General features: G+C 38.6%; 1 protein-coding gene across 6 annotated transcripts in view; it reads right to left on the bottom strand.

The window, feature by feature from the left end:
* Positions 1 to 24,738, bottom strand: part of vps13a (vacuolar protein sorting 13 homolog A) — a 42,137-nt gene continuing 17,399 nt past the window's right edge. For 3 of the 6 annotated variants that reach the window (XM_086314478.1, XM_086314479.1, XM_086314480.1), the window contains 38 exons: positions 24,250 to 24,434; positions 23,950 to 24,093; positions 22,959 to 23,168; positions 22,718 to 22,861; positions 22,527 to 22,628; positions 22,274 to 22,426; positions 21,928 to 22,186; positions 21,500 to 21,660; positions 20,001 to 20,104; positions 19,539 to 19,851; positions 17,438 to 17,574; positions 16,964 to 17,258; positions 16,742 to 16,846; positions 16,151 to 16,297; positions 15,716 to 15,847; positions 15,409 to 15,542; positions 14,519 to 14,587; positions 12,378 to 12,510; positions 11,463 to 11,520; positions 11,033 to 11,204; positions 10,278 to 10,431; positions 9,949 to 10,095; positions 9,721 to 9,802; positions 9,551 to 9,620; positions 9,173 to 9,287; positions 8,938 to 9,051; positions 8,686 to 8,831; positions 8,475 to 8,556; positions 8,265 to 8,378; positions 8,029 to 8,104; positions 6,693 to 6,856; positions 6,466 to 6,511; positions 6,186 to 6,309; positions 5,934 to 6,048; positions 1,524 to 1,609; positions 458 to 581; positions 276 to 350; positions 1 to 174 (listed from right to left, as the gene is read on the bottom strand). In XM_086314478.1, the coding sequence (XP_086170604.1) occupies positions 124 to 174; positions 276 to 350; positions 458 to 581; positions 1,524 to 1,609; positions 5,934 to 6,048; positions 6,186 to 6,309; positions 6,466 to 6,511; positions 6,693 to 6,856; positions 8,029 to 8,104; positions 8,265 to 8,378; positions 8,475 to 8,556; positions 8,686 to 8,831; positions 8,938 to 9,051; positions 9,173 to 9,287; positions 9,551 to 9,620; positions 9,721 to 9,802; positions 9,949 to 10,095; positions 10,278 to 10,431; positions 11,033 to 11,204; positions 11,463 to 11,520; positions 12,378 to 12,510; positions 14,519 to 14,587; positions 15,409 to 15,542; positions 15,716 to 15,847; positions 16,151 to 16,297; positions 16,742 to 16,846; positions 16,964 to 17,258; positions 17,438 to 17,574; positions 19,539 to 19,851; positions 20,001 to 20,104; positions 21,500 to 21,660; positions 21,928 to 22,186; positions 22,274 to 22,426; positions 22,527 to 22,628; positions 22,718 to 22,861; positions 22,959 to 23,168; positions 23,950 to 24,093; positions 24,250 to 24,434 (5,042 nt within the window). In that variant the 3' untranslated portion in view covers positions 1 to 123. Of the gene's footprint in view, positions 175 to 275; positions 351 to 457; positions 582 to 1,523; positions 1,610 to 1,830; positions 2,615 to 3,901; positions 3,923 to 5,933; positions 6,049 to 6,185; positions 6,310 to 6,465; positions 6,512 to 6,692; positions 6,857 to 8,028; positions 8,105 to 8,264; positions 8,379 to 8,474; positions 8,557 to 8,685; positions 8,832 to 8,937; positions 9,052 to 9,172; positions 9,288 to 9,550; positions 9,621 to 9,720; positions 9,803 to 9,948; positions 10,096 to 10,277; positions 10,432 to 11,032; positions 11,205 to 11,462; positions 11,521 to 12,377; positions 12,511 to 14,518; positions 14,588 to 15,408; positions 15,543 to 15,715; positions 15,848 to 16,150; positions 16,298 to 16,741; positions 16,847 to 16,963; positions 17,259 to 17,437; positions 17,575 to 19,538; positions 19,852 to 20,000; positions 20,105 to 21,499; positions 21,661 to 21,927; positions 22,187 to 22,273; positions 22,427 to 22,526; positions 22,629 to 22,717; positions 22,862 to 22,958; positions 23,169 to 23,949; positions 24,094 to 24,249; positions 24,435 to 24,738 lie in introns of those variants that run through there. The other 3 variants (XM_086314481.1, XM_086314482.1, XM_086314483.1) reach the window with 3 other exon arrangements.

The following is a 24,738-nucleotide window of genomic DNA, read 5'->3' as shown; positions in this document are numbered from 1 at the left end:
GACAGTCCACATCGTTTATTCACTAGTCACACACGGAGGGGAAAAAAAAGTAGCATGCAGTAAAGAAAAAAAGGCACTGGCACACACAGAGCTCGTGTGTTTAGCATTTCTCGATCTTCAGAGTCAGTACTTGGGTAAACTCTCTCTTGCATCCTCCAATTTGGTGAGAACCCACTGAAAATAAATAATGACCCAAAGTTAGAACTAATTATTTTCACTAGTCGTGTATCCCGACTGAAAGGAAATATCAGCTTGAGTCCAAATTGCAAACTTACTTTGGCTATCTCTGGAGTTTTGAAGTTTATTATCTTCCCAAACTCTTTGGCATGAAAGACTGACTTCACTCTCTCCTGCAGTGGAAGGCGAGGTTCAGTGCAGAAGTAATAATAATAATAATAATAATGAAAAATTTGGGTAGTAAATAATGGTAACATCTTTGTTGTTTGTTTGTTTTTACCTTGGCCTCAATGCGAAGTCGGCGGTCCTCTATAATGGTTGGATCCTTGGTGAACTCTTCAAACAGATACTGCCACTCACAGGTCAGCTGACCAAAAGTGCCTTTGGTCACAAAAAATATTCCCCTGGGAAAAAAAAGATGTGTGTTTAAAAGGAATGAATAAAGAAAAATGTAAACTTTATATTTCAGTTTCTTTATCCCCAAAACAATGATTTCCAGTCATAGGCATTAAAAAAGTAAAAAGACATAAGATGAAGCCAACATGCGAGTGCCTTAAACCTTAATCTGAATGCCACCAGATGGCGATACCTGTGTGGTTGTAAAAAGACTTTTGGTCCTATCTTTGTGAAAACAGCTTCCTGTCTCGACTGTAAACATTTTCCAGCTCAGTTTGTGGGTCAATCATTCATTTTGGTTTAACTGAATTAAAAAAAAAAAAATGGATTTTTGAATAAAACTTCAATATACAGCTTACTATCTCGTTACATCCGTATTTTGGGCGGGATTATTTTTTTTTGGGGGGGGGGGGGGGGGGGGGGGGGTATTGCATTGTTTTGTTTTTTTAAACCAAGACAGCAGCAGTGGAAATGCTGATCTCCAGGATTCAAAACGGAGCTCCACAAAGCAACAGCTGACACCATGCCAGCTACATCCAAGTTTTATACAGTCTGTGTTACAGTGTGGGCTGCAGCCCCCTGGTGGGCAATGAAGGTACTGTATGTCAGAAGTATGAACTCAAATCTTTACATTAGTTAGAATTGAATTTGAATGTAACGCTGTTAATAGAGAGTCAAGTACAAGAAGTATAGCAGAACATTAAAACAAATGAATGAAAACAAAGGAAAGAATTTTCTTCACAGCTGATCTGAAAGTCTTGGTAGAAATACGCAAATACTATATAAACTTTTACAAAAATTTTAGCATCCAAACTGATTAGAAAAGAAAAAATTATGCATCATTTGAACTATATCTCAGCTCTTGGTCATTATCTCAAGTAAAACACTTTCTTGAACAGAAGAAAACAAACAAAAAAGGGTAAAGAAAACCCCCCAAAAAAACCACTCACCTCTTGGTGATCATGAGAAAGTCAGATTCATTGACTTTAGCATGAGCAAAGTACCTGTAGCTGGCAAAACGTCCATTCTCAATTTTCTAAAAAAAAAAAAGAAAGACTAGAAAAATATCTGTCCAAACAACAACATTGAAAAATACGTCACTGTCTGTCAAAAACTGTATATAAAAGTAAAGGAAGCATGAGCTACCACAGCAAAAACAGTGAATCAGTATCTGCACAATAGTTTCCCTGTAACGAGATTGGAACATGTTGTGGGATTCAGATGCAGGACAGGATGAAACAAAGACGATGGCAGGTGGAAGTTTGAAATGCAAAGACTTTATTAAGAACAAAATATCAGTGAAAGGTTCCAAGTAATGACAAAAAAAACATAACAATGAAGGAAAAAAGTGTGATTATGATGACTTAAAGATGAACACTAATAAGTAAACTAATAAGAAAATGCCTGGTCCACAACAATGGCTTTTAAAAAAAAAAAAGCATAAACATTGCACTGTTAACATGCAGCTCTCAGATGACATTTCAGGATATTTAATTGAGAGACCTTTACAACTGCTAGGACTGTGTTTTAGTTTGGACAAGAGGACAGACTTTCAGACTTTTCTGATTAGATCATACGAGTCAGCATGTGTGACTTTCACACAAACCTTCTCCAGCAGGAAACAAATGCATCAACCTTAATCATGAATGGTTAATGGTCATGTGATACGAGGTTTACAGCCAAGTTGGACTTGGCTGAAAAATGGTGGCTGAAATCATTTTTAGTTTGTTGTTGTGGAGCAGGGAAAAAAACAAAACAAACAAAAAAAGGGTGATGAAAAATTAAAAAAAACCACAGTTAACAACAAAATATAAAAAATAATAAAATCTTCTAAACCAGTGACACCAGTAATGAAAGTCCCTACTTTGGTTCACTTTAATCTAACCAAACATTATCTCCAAACTTTGAGACAACCCTCCAGCACAGACTACACACAAAACACCAACTCTACAGCTTTCACTTCTGTCACTGCTAGCTGTTTTCACTCATCTCCCTTATCCTCTGAGCCAGATCTATGCCATTCACTGTACGCCACTTGCCTCTGCGGACATGACAGGAGAAAAGTGTGGAGGGTTAGATCAGACGGAAGGTGTGAATCTTTCTGCTGATAAGGCGACTTCAAGGTGAGAACCAAGGAAAAGTCTGAGTGACCTATCAGCAGTGTTCAAATCTGCAGTTTCAGACTTTAAAAGTATGGAGAGTAATATGTCTTAAAAGTGTTACAAATGTGTATGGTATGATCTACAAGTGTAAACTAAGAAATCACACAGGAAGTAGAGATGTCCTAGTTTTCCAGTGGGACTTGAACACAGTGCAAAGTGCACTAAAGGCTTTGCAGGTAAGTGAAAGGTTTTTTTTGTGTAGTTTTAGACATTTGAACGGACAGAAAGTTTTTTAAAAGAGAAAATGATCAGATTTGTGAAGCTGAACTTAAAAAAAATGTGTCTGTAAATTAAACTAATTTTACTTGAGGCCAAATTACTTTGTATGTGTGTGAACTGAAGCACGCATTTGTGAGTCATCGAAAGTTTCACACAATAGAAGTCATTTACAAACAATTTAAAAATATTATATCTGACCTGAAAAGACTAACAAGCATTAAATGCTCTTGGATCTATAAAAATGTAAATGGCTGTAAACTGGATCACAAAGCCCTAATGCAATGGCTTAATTATTGTTTGAGCAGATAAGATAATTATGGTGGACCTAAAAAGATTAAATTTGCCAGACTATCAGTTTAAACAGATCAGAATCCCTCCCAGCTTAGACTGTGATAAGCATTTCCTCTTCTCTCAAAGACACAAGGAAACATTTGGGAACAATCAGGAACACTGTGTTGAAGGCTTTTTAACAAAAGCATAAACATAAAACTGAAGAACCTACTCTGATTTATAGAACTATTACTCTATATGGCCTGGTCCTAATTTAAGCTGAAGGAACAACTCAGTTACTAACACATTACTACACACACGCAAACCTAAGCTGGTAAGACAGAAAGGTGACAAACTGAAGAAAGTCTTGAATGAAGATGAAGTTAGAAACACAAAGATGAGACAGTCAACATGGAGCAGACTGGCAATGATGTGAATCATATGACAAGATTTAAAACTCTTTTTTCAGCTTTAAATTTTGCAGAATCTTTATAAAAAAGCACCAATTTGTCCACTGAAGTTATCTGGCCTCTCTTGTAGGCTGCTTTAATTTATCACCTTTCTGTAAATTTTAGGGAAATTAGGATTTTTACTATTAAACACAATGTGAAACTTCAACCCACTCTATCCAACTCACAGCTAGACAACGTCAACAAAAGGTTAGATAAATATCAGACCTGAAACACATGTAAGCTGCTCTGAAATGTGAAAATATGGAAAACATGATATATTTGGATTATATGCAGACATTCTGTTGATTTCTGGTGTGAAATACAGCAAATATAATCTTTTTTTTAAATTTCCTGTACCATTTTATTCTTCCTTGCAGATTACAAGATTTAACCAATGCCGCTTCCTTTTAACCATAACTTAGTGATATAAAAAAAGAGACATTTTTAATTCTATCCATCTGTAGTGTTCACATTTGTAACAAAGTTGCTGATAAAGGTTCCTTCTGAAAACTTGCATGGACATCCTCATATGCATTAATGATGCACATGGACCAGCCTCAGTTTGTAAGCTATTCTGCAGTCTGGCAGCTTAACCATCGTGTTGAACAGATTTGTCTCTGATTGCTTTCCTGGTTGTCAGTCTTGCATTGACCTCTCATTTCTTAATGGCATCTGAACACTGGGAACACGGTAGCTGAAACCTTTCTACCATTAATGAAGTATCACTTAGCATCAATATCGCATCCTCTGCCAGAAGAAGAGTTTTTCACAACACTGACGAATGACTCACTCAAGACATAAAAGTGAATCAAGTGGGAATGAGGGGCTGCTCATTTTTTACCCACTGGATTGTATTGACTTCTTTTTACTTCAAAAATTAAACAAATATGTAATTTGTCCAGAGACTGCCAAACCTATTCCTACAGGAGTAGTAAAACTTCCCCAAACAACAAAGGCAACCATTTAGGGCAGGGGTCAGCAACCTTTAAGACCCAAAGAGCCATTTGGACCCGGTTTCCACGCAAAACAAAACACTGGGAGCCGCAAATACTTTTTAACATCTAAAAAGAAGATAACACTGTATATATTGTTTTTTTACCTTTATGCTTTGTGTGAACAACTAAGGTGTATTGCTTATGAAATCCATGAAGTGCTACAGAGAAAATTACATTTTATTTATGTAAATAACACATTTTAAACTCTTAAAGAAATATAACAAAAGGAAAGACACCCTGCTGAACTAAAATGATCCAGCAAACAAAAACTGTTGTGAGCCGCCACCCTTATATCGCCTTTGGGCTTTTGGAGCCTTGACCTGACTTTAAAAAAAAATAATTGGAAAAAAGCACTATGCTGCTAAAAATGAAAAGTAGATAATTACAAAATTCCGCCTAAATATGTATTTTACCTGGTTAATGTGTGTGGCGGGGCGTGGTCTGCAGCGCCGCTGCAGGGGAGGCGGACGCACCTGAGCGGCACCCGCAATCACGCCTCGCCGCCTTAACGTCGACCGTGTGTGAAAAGTGGTCAATAAAGAGATGCTGAAAAGCGTGTTCATGGAAACATCGTCGGGTCTGCCGTGATATGTTTACAATGGGACTTCTGCTCCTGAACCTCTACGCACAGCGTCTGCAAATCGGGGCTGTATGAAGTCACTTTCATCTTTACGCAGGACTGTAAGCTGTCATCTGTAAGGCGTGAGCAGTGTTTGTTTTTAACATAGTTCACGGTGGAGCTGCTGATGTGGATCCGAAGATCCATAATTGGCCTCGGTTGAAAGTCTCAATAAATGAATGGTGTTTCGGCGGGTACACCAGCTTCCGCGAGTGTGACGCTTATTTTAAGCGATGAAAAAAATAATAGAATATAATTTTATTTTTATATTTCATTATTACAATAATCTTCTGATTTAGAACTACAAGTTAAAAAAGAACTAACATAAATAAAATACACTTCAGCTAAATACTTCTAATTTATTTTCCCAAACCACACGGAGCCGCACTATAAGGACTAAAGAGCTGCGTGCGGCTCCGGAGCCACAGGTTGCCGACCCCTGATTTAGGGCATCCAACACAGCTAAGAAAATCAGTCAAATAAGTTTGAAATGCAAAGATAATGACACCACATCACAGTAAAGATAAAACAACTTTAAAAATTAAATGACATGAATGCAATATTGTTAACAGAGTTTTCCATCTTTGTAAAAACTGGGAATGACTGTAAAAAGGTGATGATGGAGAGGGGTTTTTTGTCTTACCTGAAGCATCTGACTGCCGAGGCCTTCCAGCTCCTTATATGGTCGTATGACACCATCCTCGTGGATGAAGCGAGGAGGACGTAGAGACTGAACATCTTGTGAAGTCTCTGCTGCCCTATATCGAGATATTTGCATTTGGAAACGCACACCTTCACACAACTCAGGGCATAAACAAATTCAAACAGGACCTATCTGATTACACACTGATGCGGCAAGTGCACAATCACATAGCACAGACAGAAATAACTGTACCTCTTGATCCCTTGGAAAGTGCTGCTGGCCATGTCAATAATGCCTCCTGTTGGTCGAGCTACTGCACCAACCAAACCTTTTCCAACACCTTTAAAAAAGCCCGCTGCCCCCTCTTTCTGGGCCCCTGCATAATAACACAAACACTGCAGCTTAAGTTCAAAGATCTTCACGGCCAAATGTCAAGTGTTCAATGGAAACACACTAACAGAACACGTAGTTTTTTTTATGCCCTTATTTTATTGGACTAACATGTTTATACTTGTGGTCAGACTCATCTTACCTTTAATAGGTTTGGTAACGATCCCTGTGATCCCACTGACAAATCCCTGTGGGAAAAGGAAGATAACACTGCAGAATAAATGACTCATTACAGCCGTGCATTTTCTTTCAGACTAGTTTGCAGTGTTGTTGTTGCTAGTCTTACTACTTCCTACATCCTGCATTAACTGCGTGTTTCCTGCTGATAAACAGAGAGGAGCAACTTAAAAACCAAACAGTTTTACATACAGACACCAGTCCTTTTCCACCCCTGGTCAGCCCCTCTCTCAGACCGCTGGGCTGTTTGTTCATAGCTTCTCGTCTCTTCTGCTGGTACTCTTCATCCATTGTCATCGCTGCGACACCCTTTGCCATGGCACCTGTTATCCTGGAGGCTGCACCTGCAATACCGCCTGAACAACAAACATGATTTCTTACCTGAGAATATTTTTTAATATATCTTAAATGTTCATGTCAAAATTGTGTCAGTGAAAATCTGAAATTTTAAGGGCTCCAACATGGTGCTAAAAAGTCTCAGATGTGTAATGAAACAGCCACAGTTCACTGTTAAAGGCAATATAATGCTGAAATTTAACAGATATAACACTATATTAAAAACACATGCAGTAAAACGACAAATGCTCAGTTATTACACTTTTCAAATTACAGCCCTATATAGCAGCCATGAACCCATCCCAGTCAATCAACGTGTATAATGACAGCAGATAAAGTGAGGACAGCGTGCAGGGCTGTACAAACTCTTTAACGACCTTCATTTCTTTTTATTTATTTTTTTCATGTGGTGATGAGCGATAATTCTCCGAGCTTTATTACGTTTTTTGTTGGACATTTACTGCTTTTTAACTCATTTTCAATCTAGTTTCACATTATTTTCACAGGATTATTTTTAACATCTGATAAACTTCTTAACACTGATGTCAAACATATAATGACACCAGGCTAAAGGGATGAATCATTATTGTTTCTACACATTATGGACACTTTCAATTAAATTTTATTTTTAACCAGTTTGTTACCAGCAGCCTCTCACAAAAAGCAAATGATTTGCTCAATCTATGAAACATGGCAATGATAACACAGTTTGACAGACATAAAATAGCTGAAAACAAGTGAAGGAAACTGGACAGTTGGGAGGGACAAAGAAAGAAGTTGCAGGTCTAAAAGGCATGCCTCCACTTAGGCTGGACCTCAATGTAAGTGAAGCAGTGTGGGATCATCTTTACAGAAAACAGAACAAAAGGCAACCAGCATCTAAGGAAGAGCTTTGAATGTCCTTCAAGAAGCCTGAAGAACTATTCCTGAAGACAAGGAAGCTGAGTAAGAGAGTTCAGGTTGTGATAAAGAATTGTAAAAACTGTTTTTGCTGTACATACTGTATTTCAAAATACAAAGAAATGAGTGCAAGACTTTTGCACAACACTGTACTTAAATTTAAAATAAAAGATAAATTAAACATAATTAATTTTTGAATTAGAAATTCCAGTGATTATTTAGCAGTTTTGACCTGATCCTGTTGAGCTAAGGCTGACTCTGTATTACCCCTTTAACACCATTTCATGCTTACCTACAGCTCCTCCCACCAGCGCCTTAACCCCAAGAGCCATTCCTTCAACAAACTCCTCAGGGCCCTGGATGGCTCCCTAGAAGAAAAAAAAAGAACAGTTATTGTGAATGTTAACCTGAATCCAATGTGGCCATATTTTCTAAATTACACAACGTAACTATTCACAGGTTTTATAACGCACTTCAAAGCTAAAAGACCCAGTTGAACTTGTCAATAATTTTATTGGATATCATTACCTGATAGGGCTCATAAAAGAAAGCCTCCACCCCTTCTGACAATCCTCTGATCAGTCCAAATGGGTTTCCAAGAACATCGAGGCCCAGCACCAGCACATACATCTGCTTAATAGCCTTGAGATACAAATAGGTGGAAAATCAAAATATCAAAACAAAAGAAGACAAGACAAATTGCCACTTGTCTGGTTTCATTGTGCTTGTATGTATTACCTGCTTAGAATAATGTCTGAGGACCTCCCACTGGAGCTGCTGAGTGGTGTAGAACTGGTAGGTCAATTCAAAAAAGGCCAGCCTGAAATAAATGTCACATTCAGCCAAGAAGCAGGGTTGGAATCACCAAGAACAAGTCACATGGAAGTAATTTAATGCTAATGGATGGCACATGCATGCTGTGTATTTGAGCCTTTTTCTGTATTCATACTTGAAGACAACATCCTGCACATCAGTGAGCGTCGCGCCGATACTCTTTAGCAACAGATTTAGCGACTGCACAGGGATCAGTTCCGAATCTCTCTTCTGCTTCAAGCCATCCTCTCCGCCTGTGCTCAGAGAGAAACTCAGGTGCAGCTGACAAAAAGCACAAAAACATCAGCAGGCGTTACTATGGCAACGGAGAAATCGCAGAGATCAGTTCAGACACTATTTGTTTGACAGAAACTGCATTCGCACACACCTTAATGGGGGAAATGTGGAAGTACTCGTAGAGGCTGATGGGAGATTTGTCAGCAGCAGAGACATGGTTCAGTTCTGTCTTTATGTTCATTATGTCCTTTTCAAACAGTTCCACCTGGAGCATCAGGAGAAAGGCACAACAGCTGTTGAGTTAACTGAATTACTGACTAACTGAATAATCATAACGCATTCTGAACAGAAAGGTAACGTTGTGTGTGTCAATGCGTGTAGCCGACCTCCTGTTCTGCGCTCGTTATGCTGTCGTTCTCTAGGGAGAACAGCTCCAGGATGGCGTACAGGAAGCCCAGATCAAGTTTTAGATCCATCTCCTGAATTAAAACCACAAAGTACCTGAGGCGAACAGAAATCAGGACTTAGACGAGTATAAATGAGAGCAAATTTTAGGAGTTAAACTTTCGGTTAACAGAGAATTGTAAGATTTCAGCTCACCCAAATATATTATTGGTCTTAAAAAGGACAAATAATACATTTATTTGTCTGGTAGATCATAATCTACCAGGTAGATCATGATCCTGGCCTCCATATACAATAACAATGAATATCAGCTAGAAAAACATAATTTGAGGAGACAGTGAGAAAAGAAAAACAATTACTTGATGCGTGAGATGTCAGAGTGCCCCGCTGCTCGGGTAACAATGCTGATATCAGTTAGAGGTTTGGGTTCTGTGGAAAAATATGTATAGAGTATGATAATAAAGACGAAAGAGCTAAAATAGTCTATTATTGTAAATAAACAGATAACAAAAAACCTGCATTAACAGACCTGTCTCCATGGCGACAGACTTTGGCAGTTTCACGGGGTAAAAAACGTAAGGGAAGATGGCCCCAGGTAGCTGATTCTGGATCTGTAGAAGGAAAGGACACAGGTCTGTTTAGTGCACAGACCAAACAGAGCTACACAGCTACGAAAAGGCAATTAAGAAAAGCCTTTAGCTAACTTGCTTGATCTTCTTTTTCAATAATTATTGTAAATTGAATAAAATTTTTTCACCTGTATCCGGTGAACTTGGATACGATAGGCGCTCTGTCGTGGTGAAATGCTGTACTCCACCTTCACACCCGGCAAGAAGTGCCTCCTAAGAGGAGCATCACATGGCTTCATTATCTGCATGTCCTGGCCAGTGGGATTAAAGAACACCTGGGAGACAATGACAAAAAAAATTCAACAGTAATGATAATTATCCCATTATCATGTGCAATTTCAAATCCAGTTTTATGAACGAGTTTACATGCTATGTGGATAATCTAAAACCAACTATTTTCATTTGCTTTTATCCACCATTTTCATATGACAGAATAAAACTAATTGCAATATTTAACCTGAAAGCCGTTTTCCAGATCGAAAATTGCCTTGTCTACGGCCCCAGATTCCTGGTAGTCTTTGAACTTGTCCTCCATAATTTCAGCTTCTTTAATGGTCAGAGGCTTCCATCGACTCTTCTTCTTAGGTTTGAATTCCCACACAACATCAGAGCTTAAATAAAAGAGGAAAGAAATGAAAGTCTCAGATTAGTTAAGCAAGAAAACATAATTTATAGATAAAAATTTATACACTCACTTTGTTAGGTACACCTGTTGAACTGCTCGTTAAACCAGCTATCTAATGTGTACATCAAAAGGCGCTTTTAAAAAAAATAAATAAATAAATTTTAGGAGTGTAGAGATGGTCATAATGACCTGCTGCATTTCACACCTAGCATCAAAATAAAAAACACAGGATTTAAGTGATTATTGTTGTCAGATGGTGCCACACTGCTGATCTACTTGGACTTTCCCACGAAACCATCTCTAGGTTTTTCAGAGAATGGTCTTGAAAAAACAAACAAAACAAAAAACAACTGAAAATATAAAATGTCTTGTTAATCCCAGAGGCAGGAGCAGAATGATCGACTCCTTCCACCTCATAAAAAGGCAGGAATAACTCCAATAAGCACTTGATTTAACCAAGATCTGCAGATGAACATTTCTGAGTGCAGAACAAGGCTTGAAACAGATGGGCTACATGGCACCTGCAAATTAGAGTTTACTTTAATTCTACTTTAACTATTTATTAAGCAAACACAAAAGCGCAGCACCTTGTGATCCCAATGAAGGCAACCTCTTGGTTGGTGCTGTTGTTCACCAGCGATAGGCCCACATGCCGTAGTGTCAGGATGATTTCCTGTTGAGCAACCTGCACCTTCTCATTGTCACAGAGCATCTTGAAGACCCGTCGCTCCTCAGTGAACAGCACAACACGCTGGAGACCTTAGAACAGATAAATAAAATAAATAACACACATTTCTTTTGTAACCCAAAGGAAAGTTGTTGTTCATTACCATTACAAAATGAATCAGGGATAAATAAAACCTTAGAAATGAGTCAGACTTGCAGTTCATAACGCCAACATCCTGCCAGAAAACTGTGTTTTTTAATATATATATATTTTTTAACAGTTCTAGAGATTATATTACTACAATATGGCAACAATTAAGCACTGGCAGATTTTAGATCATTCAACTTTACCTTCATAAAAGGAAATCACAAAAAGTTTGCCCTCCTTGTTTACGTCCTCTCGCAGGTCCTAAAAGACAAAGCGTATAAACTTCAGTATCTTTAATCTTTATTTAGATACTCTTCCATCGAAAGGAGCCAGCTGAGGTGGTTCGGCCATCTGACATGGATGCCTCCTGGGCGAGGTGTTCCGGGCATGTCCCACCAGGAGGAGGCCCCGGGGCAGACCCAGGACACGCTGGAGAGATTATATCTCTCGGCTGGCCTGGGAACGCCTTGGTATTCCCCCAGATAAGCTGGAGGAAGTGGCTGGGGAGAGGGAGGTCTGGGCTTCTCTGCTTAGGCTGCTGCCCCCGGGACCCGGCCCCGGATAAAGCGGAAGAAGATGGATGGATGGATGATCCAGATTTACATGATCTGTATCTATACAGTTTTAAACTAACGGTAATCAAATTTATGAACGATTCATCACCACCAATAACATATTTACAGTTATTAACAATGAATTTGCAAAGGTGATACTACTTTACTACTTTTTATTATCTATATATATTCACGGGTTACTGTAAGGTGTGAAGTACATGAATAGGTGCAAAAAGTCTCAGCAGTCACAGGGTATCTAAAAACCAGCAGGTTCACATTCAGTAAGCTCATAATTACCTGCTTTCGCAAACAGTACAGCCTTTTTTCCCCCCTCAGGATTTCATTTATGAATGAACCTATGATAGACTTTTAATATGCAAATCTTAAAGTAAAGCCAGCCTAATCAAATTTATACCTAAGACAGCAAATACTGCTTTTTTTAAAAAATACGTTCAGCAGAAACTGATTTTAATTGGGAAATGTAAGATATTTGTTTTTGGGGGAAAAAAGGATTACTGATAAACATTATTATTCAGACAGTTATTATTCTGACACGTGCAGTACCTCTTCACTCTTTAGTGTCCCAGAGTAAGTGCTGCATTTCCAGGAGAGCGCTCGTGACCCAGTGGGCTCAGTCCAGGTGTAGTACACAGCTTTCCCAGCCTCCAGCTCCTCATGCTCCGCCTTTTTCTGAGAGCTGCATGTACACAAACCCACCAAGACAGACACATGCCGTATGTATCAGCAACATGAGTTAAAGCTACCAAAAATGAAACAAAGCAAAACAATTATTGACTTTGAAAATACAACAGAGCCCCTCCACCACAATCAAGGACCATGCCAGCAATCATTTTCTCTGAGTTGTCTCTCAGCCTGCAGCAGCAATTTTCATCAAAAGACAGAAATATGTCACCCAGAGGTCCCCAAATTCCTGGAAATAAAAGGCTCAAATATGCACGTTCACATATTAGTGAGGATTCTGAAACAAATATTCAATGGATCATAAAATGAAGACTGAAGGAAGAAGTGGCGAAGCTGGAATCTACAAAAGGGTATAAAAAGCACTAGTCGACAGCACTACAGGAAGAAGCAGGTGGTGTGATTCCTTTGGAGGAATCCCATCCAGTCAGCAGCATTCACATTTTTCTATAAGATCATAACACAGATGAAAGCAACACTGAGTAAATGGCTTAAGATTTGTATTCTGCTCCTTTAGATCTGTGTAAATTTCCGGTAGATCAGTAAAAAAAAATAACTGGGTAATGGTGTAGGTCTTTTATAAATAGAAAACTGAAACTGTGACAGTCAGTGGCATTATGTTATGTACAGTGGAACCCCGACTTACGAATACCCCGTTCCACGAAAAATTCAAGTTACGAAGGCACTGAACGGCAATATTTCTGCCCGTGTTACGAAATCCGCTGGCTCTGATTGGCTGAGCCTACAATGCCCACAATGCCTTCCGAATCATGTGACAACCCCTTGGCTTCTGTACTTGCGCTTCGCTGTTCCACTTGAATGACGTATTGTTGTTCTAGTTAGCAATTAGCCTATCGTTCAGCATCGCCTCACTCAAAAGGCGCAATGGGTGCTTCGACTTACGAAAATTTTTGACCTACGACTTACCCTTGGGAACGAATTAATTTCGTAAGTCGGGGTTCCACTGTACTTAAAAAACAGAGTTTGAATATGGCAGAAGTAGGCCATGATATACACTAAAAGGAAATATTGAAAGTACAGTGATTCCTAAATACAACTAATATAACTTTAGTTAAGGGAGCAGAGTACAGAGGCAAACTAGAATCAGAGCTCAAAGGATCTTTTTTATACTTCGGTTTATCTACACTCATCCATCTGACCACACTCTGCACTCAAATGAACCATTAATGTAACATCGAGAACAAACCATGATTAGCTGCTGCATCGTTTGCATATTTAGTTAACTCTGGTTAATGATTGGAGACATCTTCGTGATATACTTGATCCTTCCTCTTGGCTTCGCCCACATTCCCTCTTTCATTTTTTTATATACCCACTGTTTTACTTACTTATGTGAATTGTATAAGAGAAGCTATAAAGAAATTTGAAGTCCCACACCTACAAAACTGTGGTTTCTATAGGTCTCGAAATCTGCTGCCAGAGATCAGACACCTAAATATTTTTGGAACATCAGGTATTCATCATTCTATGTTAACCTGAGCTATGCTCCTACAAGTCAACATGCAAAGAGCCACGGTACCAGATAATGAGTCCGAAATTTTTCAAAGACCTAGCTCAATTATTTTTCTAGACGATGGCATTTTAAATCTAGCCTTCAAAAAATGATTTTAGAAAAATGTCTAAAAACGCCCCTACCTTCTTCTATTTTTTTAACTAATGACAGACTTGAGGTTTTGCTAAACTCTTTCCACTGGATTTTTTTAGGCAAAGCTTAGATGATCCTGTGGGAGCTAATATGAAACCACCCATGCGTTACTCATAGTGCAGTTTAAATAACCAAATGTACTGATGTGTGTTTAAATTGTTTTTCTTTTACCTTTGTCAAAGTTTACTAGACTGATTACTTCCTATAGGAAATAACTTTTCTCTGGTGATGACAATGTAACTACACTGATGGTTCTCTTTTGTAATTCCTGTTCCTCATTTCTATCTTTATTTTGAGTTCAGAGTTTGTCAGAGGAGTTTCCCTTTTTCATATTTTCTACCTGTCCTCCTCCACTGAGAAGGAGAGGTCAAGTATCTCGTCAGCCACCCACGAGGATTCTGTCCGGACACTGCATGACCCACAACACACAAACAAACTGCTATCAGCAAAAATAATCACAGGCAATTATTATTAACTTAACTGTTTGAGGCAACTGGAACAGAAGAACAATATTGTTACTCAACAAATATGCAAAGACACATGTCAATAAAACATGGAAATGGAAATGTTTTGCGTGACGAAACCTGTAAAATTAATGGCTGCTGTTCATAAAACGGATAAAAACAAGACACAGAAATAACTAGAACACTAAGAAAAGGTTTTATAAGTACATTTGCCACAAAAATATCCTACTTCTGGATAGAGCACCTAATATTAGGGTGAATGTGGCACACACAAAAAATCTAACTGAAAAGAAACATTTTGCATTTTGAAAGTATTTCAAAAACACAGTTACAGACAACACCAAAGATCTACACTAATGCTAACAAACAGTATGACAGAATATTTAAAAAAAAAAAAAACACTTTAACTAAACACTGAAAGTCCCTAGGAAACAGAATTTCATAAAAACAGTTTAAACCTCAGTGACAGGGGCCTAGAGGCCAGTTTGCAACCCTCTGGCAACCCCTAGTTGCTAAGGACAACCGGTTGACAAATGGTTGATGGAGGTTTTTGGCTGTAGCTGAGTGAAATCAGTTGCAAAGATAGTGCTCAACAAATACCCACGTTGTGATTGCTTTGTTCACTAGTAAGCTGTTATGGTTGCAAATGGTCTGAATGGAAAACACCAACTTTTCTGCAAACAATTGCTGTTAGTGAAACCTAAAAAAAAACAAACCTAAAACATTTTCTATATTTCCTTTTAACTGTGCCCCTTGGTTCTCTCACCTCTGATGGAACTGAAGAGTCTGATTTTTAGTGTGGTTGATGATGAGGAAAGGGGCTGCGCCATCATGGTAGTCAGAAAATTGAATAGTGGCCGAGTGTTCCGACAGATTCATGTCTACTATAATCCCACCCGCCTACACAAAAGAAACAAGCAACAGTCTGAAAGCCGTAATACAAAAAGGCATGTGTGTGAAAATCATGTTAATCACCTCAATTACACATTATGTAAAAAAACAAACAAACAAACAAACAAAAACAAACTTATATGCACACACAAATATTATTAACTATGTGCATTTCTGCTTACTTTGTTGTCCAGATGTAGCAATAAGCAGTTCTCTGGTCGTTTGAAGTCGATAGTCACTGGAGGCGATAAGGAAGCTTCTACTTTAATTTTAAGCTTCTTAGTGTCACTCTCAGGCCAGAAAGGGATGGCTGACTAAATGTGAGGAAAAAAAAAACAATATGCTAAATGCTTCTTGTCAGATTATCAGTAGGTAAATACATTTTAAAACTTTATCAAGACATGATCTTTAAATAAAGCATTTTTATGCACAAGAAACCTTTAGTCACATTAAATTTATAGAAATCAATAAGCACACATGTTCAGTTGTTACATCACACCTATTTATAAAGTTAAATGTAAGAATACCCAGGATCTTGTGTCTATGATATACTCAAACCAAAACCAAGACCTTAACCTGCATTGTTCAAAAAAAGAAAAATCTGAACAGGCTCTGACCTCTTCTGGTTTTGCCTCAGTCCAAGTTTCTTGCCCGTCTTCGCATATGAACACACTGTGCTTAGTTCTGTTGACCAGCATGTAGAAGGGCACAAAGGTCACAATGCGGGTCAGACTGAAACTGCTTGCATCGATCTTCACACCGACCTGAAATAAGACAGAGAATAAGACAGACATATTACATGAATACAAAAAAAGTACATATCCAATACACCTGCCTCTTTGGATCCTCTGCCTCCATCTCACCCTATCCCTCATCTACTTTCCCTCTCAACATTTTCACCATTCCACCTGCCTTCCTCTCATCCACACAAATGGATTTGGTCTTTCTCCCACTGACTATCATTCCTCTTCTCTCCATAGCATGCTTCCACCTCTTCCCTACTCTCATTGTAGATCAAAATGCCATCTGCAAACATCACAGTCCACGCCAACTCCTGCCTGACCTCATCTGTCAACCTGTCCATCTCCAGTGCAAACAAGAAGCGGCTCAGAGCCAATCCCTGACTATCCCACTTTTTCTTCGCCAACCTCTTCCTTTACATATTTTTTTCACATTTTTATATAAAGAGATAAAATTTCAAATCTTACCAGATAATCTTTGAATCTGCCTTTGCATTTCACATCCCCGTGGCTCCCAACTGTGTCCAGAGAGAATTCATCAGATAGTTCACTTTCTGAGATCATAAGACGAACCTGGGGGAGGAAATAATTTAATCTAATAAATGTACTGAACCACTGGGACCACTGTGAACAATAATCAAACATGTTTCTTTTAAAGAGCTTTCAGTAAGACTGACTTAAAATAAATACCTTATTGTTTCGCAAGAAGTACCGAGGCTTGAATGAAAAGAGCAACGGCATCTTGTAGTCCATGGGATGTTTGCGGTGAATGTCATCAGCCTTGTACTGCAACAACCTGTCCGTCTTATTTATCATCCAGTACGGTGAATGGATAGCAACCACCATCTGCCCCAGATCATATTTAACATGAACTGCTATATCCAGCTCAGCCCTCTTCCTCTCCACTGCATCTCCATCTTCGTCTGCATCCTCTCTTAGAGACTTGAACACAATGAAGGTGATCTCTTCCTGATCACTGTTGAGTCTGTACAAGACAATAATTGTTTGTTTGTATCAGAAATGTGAAACAATTTAATGGAGACTGCATGTCTCTCCTATAAATATAACTATGCATCAGAATTTTTTTGTCATGTTATTTAAGATCAGCATACAATAAATAGAAAAAATGTGTCAATAACAAAAAAAAAAGAGATTAAGTCACACCTATATACAGAAGACCAATCCTGAGCCAAGTACTCAATCAAGCGAAGATCAAGACTTGACTGGTTGATGACTCCAGTGTGAAGCTGAGCAGAGTGACCAGGGTCCAAAGTAGCCTCAGGTGCAGAGATTCCACTGTTCTGTTGAGCAACAGGATGAAGAAAACAAAAGGTGTCTCTGCATTTGAAACTTCTACCTTGCTGCTTTCAGTTCATGCCAACTTGTAAAGAAAATACAATGGTTGGAAAAAAAAAAGTCCCCAGTTACTTAAATTAAGATAACAGAGTTCCATATTACACATTTTTGCTATATTTTTTTCCAAGTATAAAATGAGACATTTTAAATATCTAAATGTGAGTGAATTTTCTTATCTTTCAGTTAAAATTTCTAAACAGAAATGCCAGCATTGGACAAAACTAGGTTTATTAACTATTGCTTGTTTTTTGGGTTTTTTTGCTGCATAGAGTCAACAGATTTTTTTCCTATTTTGGATTAATGGAATGAATATATTTACTTCAAGTTACCATGTAGGAAGCTGAAAATGTCATATATAACTATTCTTCTGCAGCTTAATGTTACAGAAGTCTACAAATGAGGTGTTAAATACATACTAGATATTTGCTGTTGTACACAGTGGTCCCAGTGGTTCAGTACCTTAATGCAGTGGTTCCCAAACTTTTTTTGCTAGGCCCCCCCTTGTTTTACAAGAAAAATGTTCGCGCACGCACGCGCACAAACACACCCTCCAACCACACACACCCATATTTTGCTTCATTGCGGTTTATTTCACACCTCAAACATTTAGTAAACAATTAAGCAAATACAAGTAATCTGCAATAAATTACAGGTAGTAATAAAATAAACTACTTACTCTGTTATGCTACGTCCACACCTACACGGGTATTTTTGAACACGCAGCTGTTTCGTCCACACGTAAACGGCGTTTCGAATCACCGAAAACTGAGATTTTTTTAAAACTCCTTATTTGCGTTTACGTGTGGACGAGGAATACAGAGTTCGTCATGCAACGTCAAAGGTATGTGCCTTTATTCACGTCACGCTGTGCGCGACGTTATTGTTTACATGAGATGAATAGCAGAATGGCAGATAGAGACAAAATACTGTTAATCTGACAATCTGCAGGTTTTACACGCTTACATACACACGCAGTTACTGTCCCTCCATTTAGAAAGGCAGAGGCGTCACGGTGTAATTATTTTACGTGTAGTTTTATTTTATGTGTTTTAATATTCAACATTGCTATCAATACATTTTTCCAAAAATGCCTCTCTGTGCAAAATGGGTTTAAAAACATAAACAGCTGTGGGATACTGTTTGTCCGTGATTTGAACCAGGGAATAAATCCTGGCAGGATCAGCCTGATGTTATTTGTATCCCTCAGTAACTTTACTGCATAAAGAGCTAACATCTCCAAAATGCCAGGAGTAGTTAGTCATTATGAGAAGTGTTTGTGAACTAAAAATCAAGAATGTGGGATTCTGTTTGTCCATGATTTAAACAGCCCAGCGCTGCTCCTGACGCAGGGAAAACCAATTCTGCAGGGGAGACCTACCTCGGCACTTATGCAGGTGAAACCAAAGGGAAGATATGCTTCACCATATTTTCTAGTCTTTGGCTTAGAATGAAGTTGGTTTGGAAACATATTCAGCTATGCTTCATCTCCTGCTTTGCGTTTGTGTAGGCGCCCCATACCGCGCCCCCCCTGCAATGGCTCTGCGCCCCCCCTAAGGGGCGGGCCCCACACTTTGGGAAGGTCTGCCTTAATGTTTAAACAGTTACAAAATTAAGTCATGCAGAGCAATCCCTGCTTTAAAAAAAACTAATGATAAAAGTACAAACATCCAACACATAAAGCAGTATTATCCACATATGCCTAAGTAATGTGAATGTGCTGGTCTCTGACTGAGGTCCTATGGTAGCATTACATAACAAAGAACACTTCCCACTTTTAAACAGAGCAAATACAGCTGTAAAATACACACACTATTATTTTATTGAACATTTACTCACATAAACCCACTTTGTATGTTACTTTTCAACGTTTAATGGACTAGCTGAGTACAGATTATTACATGCATCCTACCTTTAGACTGTAGGTGATGGTGTAAGGCAGAAGGTTGCGTAGCAGGATGGAAGGCCACAAGTGAAGCACGAAGGGCACGTCAAAATTCTCCCCAACATCTCCGGTCTCTTTGCACGTCACTGCATCTTTTAATGGCACAATGTTGATGGTCATCACACCACCTTGGTTTCCACGGCGACGGCAGATTTGCTGTAGGCGTTTCTCAGGCTCCAGGTTGTTAATGTCCTCGTAACTGAAGCCTTCTGAGCAATCATACTGCTCACCCTGACTATCATCTGTGCTCTCTATTACTGGCTGAAGGCTCAGCTCAGACCTGTTTGGAGGGTAAGGGCAGTAAAGGTTAGAGGTTATTGTTTTTTGTTGTTGAACAGAAACAGAAAAGATCTGGAAACATAAAACAGAGAGTGAGTGAGTTAAGTTGTGTGCGTAAATATGTGGGCCAATTTAAGCATTTGCTCCTACCTATACGAGTCCAGAGGCACACAGAACTCCTCGGCAGGGAGGGCAGTACCCAGAAGGGTTGGTCCTTCAAAAACGTTGAATGGTATTGAGAAATGATTGATGAGCTGCGTAGTAAAAAACAAAAACAAATTACTGGTTACTGACACTTGAACTTAATCTGAGAGATCTATCTGGGCATATTGGCTTATATACTAAAAGCTACTTATTGGGAGTTCCCACAGTGGGTAGCTTCCTAGGCTTAATTTAGGAGATTTCTAAACTGAATATGCTTCCTGATGCAACCCCAAAGGCATTTGTGTCTCCTCCCGGGATTGAAAAGAGGATCTTTCGCTTGATAGTGAAAAACTAAGAGACAAAGACTTCACTGTGGAGCCACTAAATTGTTCAAAAATGTCATAAATTACATTTAATGATTAAATAAAGGATAGTTGAGTGTCTGGAACATTGATCTCTGAGGGTGCAATTCTAAACTCTAACACAATATATGCCACTCCCTTCAGAGAGCAGTACAGGGTCTAAACAAAATACAAAAAGAAAGGAGTGGGGGGGCCCTTAATGCAACTAAATAATAACAAGGTTTTTTGGCCTTCAAAGCAGAGTTTCAAAGTCATTTCTGACATTGGTAAAAGGACAGTAAGAGGAAGAGACAGACAAAAAAAATCAAAACCACTGAACTTGACCAGAACAAGATTATACTTATATCTCTCTCTCTCTCTCTCTCTCTATATATATATATATATATATATATATATATATATATATATATATATATATATATATATATATATATATATATATATATATATATATATATATATATATATTTTTTTTTTTTTTTTTTTTTTTAATATATATTTTTTTATAAATTTCAAATGTGAAATGTTGCCCACACAGCCATCTCCAGGGTTTACAGATGAGGTGTGGAAAAGAAAGTTCCCTGGGCAAAGGTGCCTTGTTGATGTCAGAGGTCAGAGGAGAATGGTCAGACTGCTTTAAGGCAACAGTAGCTCAGACAACTTGATACAGGTAAGATATGCAAACAGCATCTCTAAATGCAGCCACGCTAAACCTTGAAGTAGATGGGCCACAGCACCAGAAGACCATACTGGGTGCAAGTTCCACCAGGATAATGTGCCATGTCCAAAGTTCAAATCATCTCAAACAATATGGACCAAAATTTTAGAGGACTCTTTCGAGCACCTTGTTGAATCTGTTCCAATATTAAGGTATTTATGAAGTGAAACAGAGGGACCAACCTGGTACTAGCATGGTGTACCTAATAAAATGTTTATTAACATGGATATCAGCAGCAGCTACCCCCAAACAAAAAGCTGGAGTGCATGCTGGAGTGCATTTTGAAAAGAACGTTTTTTTAAATGACTTTTATATAAAAAGGTAACTTTAATTACACTGAGTTTGTAATTAATGTAATTTGAGAGACAGCTCACTGTAATTACACGGGATGATATACACATGATGGGAATGATCATCCTACATACCTGGAAAGGAGAGCGGATCTTGATGTACTTGCTGCCTTCTACAGAGGAAATCTGACAGACCAGGAAACGAGTGACTCCTGAGTTGTTGTGCATTACACTGTACATTCCACGGCCCACTTTGATCAAAGGGATCACACTGGCTGAGGTGTGACCATCTGGAGCTGGAAAAAGAAAGAAAATAGAACGTACAGGCTCTTTCTGACTGGCATGAAGTTTAAAATTTGGTGACTGACAACAACAACAACAACAATAATAACAAACACCGTCAGATATACTCTTAGAGAATAGAGCAATAGCTAATTAGAAAATTTAAAGAAAACACATAAAACATATATTTTTATGTTTTATCTTTGTGTAGTTGGAGATAACTGTAGATATATCATAGCTGTCTGTTTTCAGCATAACCGTGATAGTAAAGTATAACTCACTAGGCTGTATGTAATAGTCTTTTCCACTCAAAGAGGTCATTGCTGAGAAATGATCAGTGTCTGTTGTGGTTGAATAGTCCATTCCGAGGGATTCGCCATTCTGCAGCTTCACAGTGTTAGCGATACTCTGCTGTCCAACAGGACAAAACATCTCACTGTGGCGCACAGAAACTGGTAGGCCAAGACGGTTTTTGACTACAAATGGAGCTTCATCCTTTTGAAAACACTCTGCTGTCTGTTTGGCAGCTTCAGCAAATGCCTGGAGAAGGACAAAAACATGCATATCACACATCGATACACACCTCTAGACAGGTATTTTCTGTCAAGCCTTTGAAAGACTTCTTACAGTGCCCAGGTTACTCAGCATAGCCAGTCCACATTTGGAAAGTGTGATGTTGAGCTGATCTTTACTGTCGATGACAATGACTGTCTTGTAGTCTGGGATATTGGAATCCACTTCATCTGACATTTCTGTGTACTTCACAGGTTTCTTTTTCATCTGGTTAGAGGACAGTAAAGTATTAGACACACCATGTGTATTTTTAAGTATTATTTTTAAGAATGCTATATACATGCAGAATGCAAGTATACATGAGTACCTTCAGTTTCAGCACCCATGGTCTGAAACCATCTCTTGTCTCATCTTCTAAGGGCTCCAGCAGTGGCTCCCACACTCCCATCACTTCATTATAATAGTGAACCTAAAAATAAAATGCATTACTAAATAGAAAAAAATTATGAACAGCAGACAATTTATTAAAAGAACCACATGTCTATTGGTTTGTGTTACCTCTAGGGTAAGCTGACTGTATAAGTTAATGAGCGTGGACCAGTTCTCCACATCTCCCTTGAAGGAGGACTTTGCCAGAAGCATGGGGATGGTGCGATGTCCCACTCCAGCCTCCAGAGTCACACAGATTGATCTGATGTTCACCTGCAATTATTTTGCAAATTCAAATCATAAGTTATTATATGGCAGCATACAGTCAGCTTTACCATATTATAATTTCAGCCAAAATGCTAATAATTACCTTTAGGGACTCTCCCTGTGGTATTAAGCAGGTCACTAATTTGGTGTCTTCATCGTCATCTTCTTCTAGGAACCAGAGTTTGAGCTCCTTCCAACTCTGCTTATCCCACAGGTTCACAGCAACAGGGCTGTCCAGCTTCTCAGGGGTCTCTGCTGTTGGAGTGAGTGCTGACTGGATAGTAATCACGGTGTTGATTATGACTGGAGATACCTGTGCATGAGTCAGACACATGGGAGATAAAACTTAAGGTTACTTGCATAAGCCTGGCTCTCAGAGTAAACAAGACGTGGCAAGCAGCAACAGCAGCCAAGTCAATCAGGTCCTACAGGAATGACAAATCACACCAAACACATTGCTGTATGGCTAAGTGGCATGACATTGTGGCCTATGATGAAGACTTAGGTTCAGGATTAGGCGGAAAAAACAAAACAAAACAAAAAAAAAACCCAGCTTGCGCCAGTGATGGAGACGTTAGCTAAACACTCCTGTCTATTGAGAATTAAGCTAGCTAGCCCATACTGGATGTTGAGACATGTTGCTACGCCAGATATTTAACTAATGACTGCGTAGTAGGGCAAGCTACTTAAAGTTAAGCGTTTCTGCCCGACAGAAATAAATTTCTTGCTTTTAAAATTTGCTTTCATTTGATACAATTTTTATCAACACGTGCAGATACAGTCCTGTTAGAGCAACAATAATATGCCCCCTTATTATATCCAGTACAAGGAAACAAAAGTCTGAAACGTTTTTTTATCAAAAAACTGTATTTCCAAGGTAACACACTGCTGTAACCAGATGTAGGGATTGACTTTCTGTCTCATTTAATTAAGCATGCATACAAGGCAGTGGTTTAACCCCAAAAAGTTCAAATTTTAAAAAAAAAGGCTTTCATTTGCTAACAACAAAGAAGCTGGAACTGCAACAAAAACACAATCATTTCAATTTGAAGAACAAAATATGCGGCCACATGTAATATTAACAAAACAAATACCTTAAGTGAGAGAGCGTTGATGGTGACCTCCATAGCCTGAGGGGAGGTTGGAGACTGAGTACTTTTGAAGTACACCTGACATGGCTGAAGCACTGTAGTCACATTGTTTCTCCTCTTTTGTCTTAAGAATGGACAGGCAACAACCTACAACAAAAGTGATCAGTTTAAAAAAAAAACCCAACCTAATCATATTTAATTTTAAATATGTGTTAAGGAATATTAACATTTTCCTCTGGATACATAATTTTGAATTCTTTGAACATGCAATTCTGACTACCACAATACATTCCAAATATAAACCTTGAGGTCCTTGATAACAGCAGTCGTCCGTGATCCTTCACCACCATTTTTCATTACTAGTTCACAATATGTGGTCATCACCAGAGCTGGGGCGTCATCACGAGTCAGGTCAGCTACAAATACAATCTCTGGGTTTCGCACCACAACATTCATTTCAGTCTTTGTTACCGTGGCTGTAGCTGTAGCTGGGAGGCACAGAGAGCATTAGAGTAAAACTTCACGTTAAATAATTAGAATACGCCAGTTTAACTTGATAATAGGGCTGCTCGATTATGGCAAAAATGATAATCACGATTATTTTCACTGAAATTGAGATCACGGTTATTTGACGATATTTATTTAACCCTTTAAGACCTACTATAGAACCAAGTCCACCAGAGCTTATATTATTTTTTTACATGCTGTAGTGCCATTTGTGGGAGCATTTCAAGTTGCTATACATCAATACAACTGTTATAGCCCATATTTTAATAATATGTATGCATTAAG

Source organism: Aulonocara sp. 'chitande type north' Nkhata Bay, linkage group LG12 (assembly GCF_057382095.1).
Source record: "Aulonocara sp. 'chitande type north' Nkhata Bay isolate Kocher_YH1m ecotype deep benthic linkage group LG12, A_spYH_male_GT1.1, whole genome shotgun sequence".
Classification (NCBI taxonomy): domain Eukaryota; kingdom Metazoa; phylum Chordata; class Actinopteri; order Cichliformes; family Cichlidae; genus Aulonocara; species Aulonocara sp. 'chitande type north' Nkhata Bay.
Note: the sequence above shows the minus strand (reverse complement) of the source record. Positions and strands in the feature narration are given on the sequence as shown.